This window comes from Chaetodon auriga, chromosome 16, assembly GCF_051107435.1.
Source record: "Chaetodon auriga isolate fChaAug3 chromosome 16, fChaAug3.hap1, whole genome shotgun sequence".
In the NCBI taxonomy this organism is placed as follows: domain Eukaryota; kingdom Metazoa; phylum Chordata; class Actinopteri; order Chaetodontiformes; family Chaetodontidae; genus Chaetodon; species Chaetodon auriga.
Window position 1 is genome coordinate 19,289,253 of NC_135089.1, and position 10,455 is coordinate 19,299,707.

General features: G+C 44.6%; 1 protein-coding gene across 1 annotated transcript; it reads left to right on the plus strand.

Annotated features, from left to right (window-relative positions):
- The first annotated feature begins 6,865 nt into the window (after nucleotides 1-6,865).
- On the plus strand, nucleotides 6,866-10,253 carry LOC143334149 (guanine nucleotide-binding protein G(I)/G(S)/G(O) subunit gamma-5). The gene is made up of 3 exons (XM_076752707.1): nucleotides 6,866-6,974; nucleotides 8,935-9,061; nucleotides 9,232-10,253. The coding sequence occupies exons 1-2, from the start codon at nucleotides 6,882-6,884 to the stop codon at nucleotides 9,058-9,060; spliced, it is 219 nt and encodes a 72-aa protein (XP_076608822.1). The 5' UTR covers nucleotides 6,866-6,881; the 3' UTR covers nucleotide 9,061; nucleotides 9,232-10,253.
- Nucleotides 10,254-10,455: the final 202 nt, after the last annotated feature.

The following is a 10,455-nucleotide window of genomic DNA, read 5'->3' on the forward strand; positions in this document are numbered from 1 at the left end:
TGTTTATATAAGGCTCTAAAATGACTAAACAAAGCAAATACAAAAGTAATGTTTCTTTTAAAAATTGTGTAAATGATAATATGGCACTCAAAATTTGCACCCATTGTCTGATTACATTAATTACTGTTCTGAACATCTGCAATTTGCCCATTGATTTATTTACATATTTATTTTAATAAAGCCAGGTTACTGTTTTGGGTGCAAACTATACGGTATTATATACTATATTAAATGGTTTGGTTAGTATATCCATGTCATTCTACTTTATTCTCGTACTCCACTACAGCTCAGAGGGAAATTTCGTCCTATTTACTACAATACAATTATGTAACAGGTATAGTTACTTGTTAATTTATAGACTAAAATTTAGAACACATACAATGATCTTATAAAACATGATGCACAATTATGTCTTTAACTACCCAGAATAGTTAGCTCCATCTCAAGTACAACAGTAAAAGTCTAGTCATACATCAATGCATCACTAATAATAATTGTGGGTTGCGGGTGGAGGAAGTAAAACAAAGTGAGTTAAAGGGCTTTTTATTTCGAAGAATCTCACCAGATAATTTGCTTTCATTACAGCAGACTCCGTAAATGTGACATACTTGGTCCCCAGTGCAGTAGGGTCTCTTGGGCCTCCAGGCAAGAAATCCCTGGGGCCCATACACCACCCTATCACGCCGCAAAAATTTGGTTGTTGCACACATAAATACATAATTTCCGGGACATTTGAGATGAATACTGAACAAAATAGATTAGTGCTTCTCAAAGTGGGGTCCAGGGACGAACAGAGGTCCCTGAGAGCCCAGGCCTATCAATAATCGTTGTTGTATATACGTGGCCGGGGCCCCCCTAGTGGCCGGGGGCTCCAAGCAACTGCCTGGCGTGCCTGTCCACGAGCCCCGCCCCTACCTGTCTCATACCATGTATGCGGAACCCATGTTTGACATACATATGGTGCTTGACTGGCGAGGAGGAACGCGGCGGGCTCCCCTGTGTCCTCATGCTCCCCGAGGCTTCCGCCGTGGAGACACAAACTCTCGATCGCTCTCATGTCGCCTATGTCCTCGTCGCGGACAACGACGGAATGCTCTGTGTGAGCAGTCTGCCTGTGGCTGGCTGTCTGAACCTGAGACTGCGACAACCAGTCCGTTCTGCCAGCCACAGGCAGCCAGCCCTAACCCAAATCGACAGAAAACCCCGTCAGACAAAACACATGAGAACTGGGAGGGAAAGAAGTTCGGGAGCATGTCTGAAGAGAGGTGTGCCAGTGTAAAGTCAACCACCACCAGTGTGCCAGGCGGCAGAGCTGTGACATTCTCCCGTTGATTAACACGCTGGAAAACACCTGCGCGTAAATCCGCAGCGCCTACTTTTACGCACGGTCCACAGGATGTCTGATAGGGCGAGTTAGGAACGAAGGTCCAAACACAAGAGAGAATGCAACGCAATCTCAGGCCAACACACCAGATAACACAGCATTTCATCTGCTAGTCGTTTGTGGAATTTGTTGTTTTGCTTGTTTGGCGCCGTGCGCCTCTGTGCCATCCAGAGCGCGCACAGACTCACATTCCGTCATGTGCTGGAGACGCTGTCGGAGGAGAGTTTCCTCTGTCACTGCAGCGTTTTCTCTCTTGTAAAAACTTACGATTTTAACGGTAAAAAAAACAACATTAACGTATTAATAATTGATTTAGTATTTATTTCTTTCGTAAGTGACCATGGTAAAAGCGGGATAATGCCCTTCGAGGTGTCCATTATCAGAAATGAATGGAAGACGCGGAGGCGTGAACCGTCCGACACGAAGCTGTGAAGATATTCACATCAGGTCAATTTGTAAGTTGTATAATAGGCTACATTTCGCGCCTCTTACAAGCGATAGGAGCTGTACGGGCGCATCTCCGCACCCCGTACGTGTGTTTTTCCCGGGTTAGGAGGGAAGAAGTTATGACGTCGTGACGCAATCACTAAATGCTCCGAAGACTAGACCGTCCCATTTAACGATGGTTGATACGGCCGACGGAGGATCCTCCGAAGGACCCAGCCTCCGGAGACCGCGTAGGCTGGGTCCTCCGAAGGATGCAGCCGCTGAATTGGGACACAGCTGTAGTGTATTAAAGAAAAAATAAATAAAATAAAAAAAAATAAAATAATATATATATATATAAATAAAATCGACAGAAAACCCCGTCAGACAAAACACATGAGAACTGGGAGGGAAAGAAGTTCGGGAACATGTCTGAAGAGAAATGTGCCAATGGAAAATCAACCATCAATGTGCCAAGCGGCACACCTGTGACATTCTCCCGTTGATTCAGCCGAAATTTAAGATCTTTATTAACGCGGCGCTCAACACTCATTTATTCCAAAACCCCATCTGATCTTTAATTATGGGTGCAGTCAGCGGAAGAATGATGGAGACGCTGCGTCACAGACTGATGCCTCTCCGATGCGTCATCTCTCGCTTTGATATGCGAATCAGTTACGAGGAACACCGCGGGACGGTACTTGCCATCGACTTTGACGGGCAGGGGCTTGCTTCGATATCCCTCCCTACAGTACTGGCGATTATATCAGCGACGCTGAACTTCAACGTAGCAGAGTGTGGTCACAGCGCTCGGTCCGTGCGGGCTGCGAGAGCCGCCCTTCAGCAAAACGAAACTCAGCGGAGTCGAGGGACGAAACAATCACCGTGTTGGAATGGAAGAACCCGGAGGACTGGCCAAGCTCATAGACACACACAGAAGAAGCACAAGTCAAAGCGCAGTGGACATGGGCCACGGAGAAGCCTCGGCAAGCATGAAGACACAGGGGAGAGCGACGCGCTCCTCCTCGTCAGTCAAAATGGGTTCCGCACTGCCGCACCTGCCCTATAACACAGAACGGACTGGCTGGACCACAATAAGACCAAACCGTTTCAGTGCTGCGGATGACCCCAAGAAATGAAGACAACTCAAATACATAAATAAATTCTGTCGCTCTTTCAGTGAAAGCATTAAACCATTGTTGCTCCGTTGTCTCTCTTTTTTCTTGCTTTTAAAATGTTGTATTTTACTTGATTTTATGCATTCTATGTATGCGGAACCCATGTTTGACATACGTACGGTGCTTGACTGCCGAGGAGGAGCGCGACGGGCTCCCCAGTGTCGTTATGCTCTCCGTGGCTTCTGCCGTGGAGACTCTCGATCGCTCTCATGTCGCCTATGTCCTCGTCGCGGACAACGACGGAATGCTCGACGACATGCTCTGGCTGTGGCTGGCCGTCTGAACCACTGCGACAACCAGTCCGTTCTGTGGGATAGCATGTAGTGCAGACAGTGTAGACAATTGGTATTCATTCATTCATCTTCTATACCGACTATCCCTTTCGGGGTTGCGGGGGGGCTGGAGCCTATCACAGCTGCCAAGGGGCAAGAGGCGGGCTGCACCCTGAACCGGTCGCCATTCGATTGCAGGGCAACATATAGAGACAGACAAACAAACTTTCCTGAAGAGAGTCTTCAAGCACCTGTATTATAATGCTGGCTGTCTGAACCTGAGACTGCGACAACCAGTCCGTTCTGTGGGATAGCATGCGTACTGTAGTGCAGAACCGATGTTTGACAGACAATTAGTGTATTAAAGAAAATATATATACATAAAAAAAAATCGACAGAAAACCCCGTCAGACAAAACACATGAGAACTGGGAGGGAAAGAAGTTCGGGAGCATGTCTGAAGAGAAATGTGCCAATGGAAAATCAACCATCAATGTGCCAAGCGGCAGAGCTGCGACATTCTCCCGTTGATTCACACGCTGGAAAACACCTGCGCGTAAATCCGCAGCGCCTACTTTTACGCACGGTCCACAGGATGTTTGATAGGGCGAGTTAGGAACGAAGGTCCCAACACAAGAGAGAATGCAACGCAATCTCAGGCCAACACACCAGATAACACAGCATTTCATCTGCTAGTCGTTTGTGGAATTTGTTGTTTTGCTTGTTTGGCGCTGTGCGCCTCTGTGCCATCCAGAGCGCACACAGACTCACATTCAGAATCAGAATCAGAATCAGATGCCTTTATTAGTCTCCCGAAGGAGAAATTCCATTTCAGTTACATCCCGTCCAAGAAACACAAAAAAAGACAGTGACACAACAGGGGAGGACAGGAGCGGGAGAACTGTGGGTCGCACACATGGAGAGCGCCCCGTTTACTTAGATGTGACATTCCGTCATGTGCTGGAGACGCTGTCGGAGGAGAGTTTCCTCTGTCACTGCAGCGTTTTCTCTCTTGTCAGTCATTTTATTCTGAATGAATATGGACGACACTTAAAAATCAAACACGACTCTTTCACTACACTTTCAGGTTTTAGAAGCCGGTTGTCATTCAGTAAGATAAAGTTAAAGGGCTGACAGTGGCTTCTCTCATCTACTGGGATTCCAGCAAATCACGGCCCACTACTGAAGTGACTGCTTAAATCACACACAGTCCAGAGTTTCCAGTGAAGAGAACTTCATTTCTGAACCGACGCAACAGGGTGTGTTTTGTTTACTGTGTACAATCAAATTCCAGCTATGTGCCTCACAAGTGACATCAAGTATGTGAACAAACTAGAAATACAGCCAGTGCTGACAGTGTGCTCAGATTCAATGTGAACATATAACTGCAGCAAGCTTTCATATATGAAATAATAAACATAATGGACATAAAACCAAAATCAAAAATAAATTTAAAATAAGATAGAGAGAAGGTTGACAATGATGAGAAAAGACAATGCATAAAACTCACACAACAAAATATTAAAATCTAGAAAAAATAGAGTAGAATGAGAATAAAAATCTGAAAAAGACTATTAAGACGACGCTCTGAAAGAACTTTTTGTCTGGTGTCTCTGCTTTCTGTGGTTCTCAGACACAACAGAATCTTTTCCTTCTCTACAGACACTGATTCACCCCAGGTCTTGATTACACTGAAGCAGGCATTTCACAGCCGCCTCAGGACGTCTTCTCATGGATGTAATCTCACTGTGGGTCTTATCTGCCAATAGGGCACAACCCAGTATTGCCCCAGACATCACCGTTCAACAGAATGGACATAAAACAGATTAAAAAATGAATTATGATTAAAATGAAAATAAAGACAATGCATAAAACCACACAATAAAGTCTAAAAAAGTCAAGGTAAAAATAGAGTAAGGCAAATCACAGGTTAAAACCATAAAATGCAGGTTGAAGTACATTACATAGAAGGCATAAAATCAAGTAAAGCGCGCCGGTCTCCCCTGTGTCCAGTGGCGTTGCTAGGGTCTCTGGGGCTCCAAGCAAGAAATCCCTGGGACCCCCACCCCACCTGTTCACGCCGCAAAAATTTATTTTTTTGCATCCATAAATACACAAAAATCATGAAAAGCTTTGAGCACCTGGTCATGGACTACATAAAGGACACCGTAGGCAGCAATATGGACCCTCATCAGTATGCATACAGGAAGAACAGGTCTGTGTCTGATACAGTATCAGCTGCTGTCCACTCTGCTCTCACCCACCTGGAGAACAGGGACACCTATGCCAGACTGCTCTTCCTTGACTTCAGTTCTGTGTGCAACACCATCATTCCGCAGACACTGGCAATAAACTGCTGCTCCTGGGACTCAGACTGTCTCTTTGCAAAAGGGTCCTTGACTTCCTGACAAACAGGCCGCAGTCTGTTAAGGTCCATGGCATCTCATCATCCACCATTGCGCTCAACATCGGCTAACGTCAGGGGTGCGTACTGAGCCCCCTCCCCTACACGCTCCTTACACATGACTGCAGTGCCAGATATCAGGGCAGTCATATGGTAAAGTTTGCTGATGACACGGCCATCTTTGGGCTAATCTCCAAAGGCGACAAGTCTGTGTATAGGCAGAAGTTGAGTGACCTGGTGGACTGGTGCAGAGGAAATAACATTTGTATCAATGTGGATAAGACTAAAGAGATAGTTGTGGATTTTAGGAGGGGGAGGCATACCCCACCGCCTCTCATCATCGGAGGAGCTGAGGTGGAGATGGTGTCTTCACTTAAGTACCTGGGGATTCACATCTCCAGCAACCTGACATGGAGAACTAACACATCCGACATCCTCAAGAAGGCTCACCAGCGCCTGTACTTCTTGAGGAGGCTGAAGCAGGCTGGCCTTAGTCCTGCTGTCCTCACCTCCTTTTACAGGTGTGTGGTGGAAAGCACAATGACATCCCCCATCTCTGTCTGCTATGGGAACTGCTCTGCAGCAGATAAGGCAGCCCTGCAGAGAGTAGTTAAATCTGCTCAAAGAATTACAAACTGCAGTCTCCCTTCCCTGGACGACATCTACATCAGCAGATGCAGGAGCTGTGCCTCTAACATCATGAGAGATCCCTCTCACCCACCACACAACCTGCTTAACCCCCTCCCCTCGGGCAAAAGGCTGGGCAGCCTCAATGCTAGGACCACAAGACTGCCACATGAATGCCTTGGTATACTTACTGCTTTGATAGCTTTTAAAGAACTGATTCTTTGATTTTATTATCCTATTTATATATATTACTTATTATTATTCTTCTTTGTTTAAATCTTATTTTTCTAAATGAGGTTACTGCCACTGTCTTATTGCTTGTCCTGAGAGCGAATTTCAAAAATGAACTTGAACTTGAATTTCCGGGACATTTGAGATGAATACTGAACAAATATATTCGTGGTTCTCAAAGTGAGGACCAGGGACCAACAGAGGTCCCTGAAAGCCCAGGCTTATCAATAATCGTTGTTGTAAATAAGTGGCTGGGGCCCCCTAGTGGCCGGAGGCTCCAAGCAACTGTCTGGCTTGCCTGTCCGCGAGCCCCGCCCCTGCCTGTGTTGGTCCCTCGCTCTGTTCAACTTCAACTCAGTCATGTCAAACAACAGCGCCGCCAACAGCAGTCTAGCCATCGCCCAGAAGGCCGTAAAACAGCTTCGTCTAGAGGCCAGTGTCCGTCGGATAAAGGTATGTCCAACAGCTCAAAAGCGCCATTAACTACACCGCAGCCCTGTCCTGCGCGCGTGACTCCAGACGCGCATCACCAGCTTTAATTTTCCCTGCAACTAATTACCGGCTCAATTAAGTGTCGCATTTTACACGAATCTATTAACGAAAACTCATTGCTATTTCATAAACAGCATACTGTCATATTTCCTTAAATAGAATATGTTGTGATGCCTATCAAAAGAATTAACTGTGGTTGTGTAGTAGCTCTGTGATTGGCTCAACAGCTGTTCAGTTGAGGGAAAATGCTCCCTTTAAGTTTCTTTTTCTGTGGTTATTGCAAACTTATTTTAAACCTTCATACTGAGGGAATATTTTCCCCTTCAGGTTCATGTTAGCAGTCACTCAGGGGCCATGTGAGTGTGATTTCCTGCCGGGCAGTGTACAGTGACATGGTAGCAAACAGACAGTGATAGCTTTGTTGACTGTGCTGCTGTGTGACTGCTGTGATTGTTGGGAGGCTGCTTATTATAGAACACAAGTCAGGCTACATTCAAGTGAAGTGCCGGGGGAGAATAAAGAAGTCAGAGAGTTTCACTCGGTTAGTTTCAGTCCAAGCAGCAGTGTTTTTAAACCAAAAAAGGTCAAACTTTATCAATCCCATGCTGGGGAGTTTAAGTTGTTACAGACAAGGAGAATAAAAGGAGCCTGAGAAAAAGAAGGAAATAAACAATAGGAATAGATACAGAATAAAATCAACTGTAAATATGTACATTATATGCAAGGAAAGTGTAAAAGTCACATTGCTTCAAGAGGGATGGTTCAGTTCCTCAATGGAAACATTTTTAATTGGACATGAGTAAGATATGGATAATAGATACAGTGTTTTGTAGTGTTGCAAAGGTAAAAAAAAAAGTATAACTTTAAAATAAAATGTAATATTGCACAAGATATTTGCACAGATGTAATGAAAGCAGTGTCTGTGTCGTAGAGTCTGTGGTGCTCTCCTTTCCTGATCGATCATATTGAAACAGCATTAAGGGGAGGCTGTGTCACGCAGTCTTCCTCTTACAAATGAAAAGTCAAATTCATAAAACAAACCCTTGATCGGATCAGTCCACCCAGAGATTTTGTTGCTGCAAACCTAACCCAGAATTATGTGGGCATACTGTTGGACAGATTGTGAGAATTGCACTTCATACATATCACAACAATCAGTGCTTTGAATCAGTGATGTCACAAACGCACTGCTTTGCCATCAAGGTCACAGACAGCAGCACAGTAGTTGTGGAACCCATTAGATTTCACACTTTGACGTATGTAGTTGTGAAATTGGACTCACCAACAATCACTTAAAGCAGTCCTCCAGGGATACAGTGAAGCATTTTCTTAAAGTGATTAAAAGATTAAGAAAAGAATGGTCAAACTGGAAGTCAGCAAAGGCTGAAACAGCCTGACTTTTAGTCTCTAATGTTGGTCAAACCCTGAAAACACTTTGGCTGCATAGGGTACAATATGGGATCCTACGCTTCCCACAATGCAACTGGATGAGATCTGTCATAGACCTACACTTCTTCGTAAGCTGCTCCTTTCTTTCAAACACCACGCTCACAGTTTGTAATGCATGCCTTCTATTATAAATGTACAGTCTCCAAGCCAAGATAACAAGACTTTAGTCCAGAGTGTGGAGCAAGCTCCAAAAACACTGCATCCTACACTTCCCATAATGCAACCCGACAGTGTCTGGAAGTGGAGGAAACTGTGCCGTCGCTTTGAAGATCAGGATTTTAGGATTCTCTGTAGGATATTCTGAGTTAATGGCCATGACAATACTGGGGTCTTAGCACTATGAACAGTGTAATGCAGCTGGCTTTAGTTCTCTATCTGAAATGCAAATATATGTGCTGCGACTTGGAGGAAGACTGACCATGAACACCGTCCTTGCTCAAACCAATGATATGATATATGGAATATTATACAGGTTTCTCAGGCTGCTGCAGAACTGAAGACCTTCTGTTTGCAAAATGCTCACAAAGACCCTCTCCTCACCGGGGTGCCCTCCAGTGATAACCCATTCAGGCCTCCCAAGTCATGTGTCCTCCTCTGAGGTGTGAGTGCAGCTCTTCTTCTCTGTGCCTCAACTGATCAGTTGTTTTTAAGTTCTTAAATTCTTTTCTCCTCCTCTCCTCTAATACTTCCTATATTGTGCCTCTTTGAGCTGTTATCTTTTAGAGCACAAGACACATCCCTCCAAGCTAAATCTTTCTTTTCCTTTTAGGGCCATGAAGGAGAGCAAAGCACTGAAACAGACGCCTGATCATTCCAGTGTGGACCTCTGTCATGTGCCCCTCTGCTTCTGAAGATAAAGAAGACCGCACACAAACACCCACAGGTGTACTTAGGCCACTTCTGAGGACATTACACAGATTTGCATTCATTTCCTGGAGACTGTCCCGAACCATAACATTGATCTAGCCTGAACCACTCTCCCAAAAATCAGCTTTTTCCTAACTGGGGATGCAACTTTCGTCCCCGCTTGGACAAGCTGTGCCCCAGGTACCTGGCCTTTTTGTCCCTGAACGTTGCCTGTGTGGGAAACACACACACACAGACTCACAGGAGCAGCTTACAGAATGATGCTGACAGCTTCAGCTGAGAAATGTAGTAAATGCTCTGTTTTCACTGGATGTGTGTTTATTATGTTTTGCTCTTTTCAAGGCTCCTAAGTCTTAGCTTTACACAGCAGGCCTTAAGACCAATCCTGTCTTTATGAGCATGTCCAATATTTTGAACACTTGTTAACGCCTACTTTTACAGTAGAACTGCACTTTTTGACAGTGGTTGTTATTGGATAACAACAACCCTGGAGCTGATGACAACATGAGGAGAAAAAAGCATGAAAGTCACATTAGCAGACACCAGATTCCTATCTGATTTGTTTCTATTTATGAACAGGTCTGAACCCCTCCCCCCCTCCCCCACTGCAGTGGGATGTCCTAACATACAGTGAGCAAGAGACAATTTAAAAGGACTTTATTTACCAAGAGCTGTTTTTGAGCTGTTGATTCCTGTCATTTATTTTGGAGCCTTTAAAACTCTAGAACCATTCTGCACCTGTACGTCATTTATAAAACAAAAGAAACCTTTGTTTGAATCAAGGGGAATTCTGGAACCCTGATAAAATGGGTGTGAAGTGATGGGTATTTGCTGATCTTGGACGGTTCATACAGTTCAAAAATCTCCCTCATGGTGTGTGCACTGTCATTATTATTTGCCATTAAAATTCACCTTTCACCCATTACCATGTGTTTGTTTTTGTCATCCAGCTGTGTCCAGCATGAATTGTGCATCCTATAGTTTTTAACTATACTGAACTTCATGGATGAAAAACTATTGCACAATAAAGTGCAGAGGAATTGGACATAAATAATGTGTTTCTCACTTTCTGGTAACATCAGATAACATAAATCATGATTTTTGTTGGAATTGCAGGACTTTCAAT

Coding starts and splice junctions, on each gene's coding strand:
- LOC143334149 (XM_076752707.1), top strand. CDS start 6,882: ATGTCAAACAACAGCGCCGCCAACAGCAGTCTAGCCATCGCCCAGAAG. Junction 6,975..8,934: donor CCAGTGTCCGTCGGATAAAG/GTATGTCCAACA, acceptor AATATTATACAG/GTTTCTCAGGCTGCTGCAGA.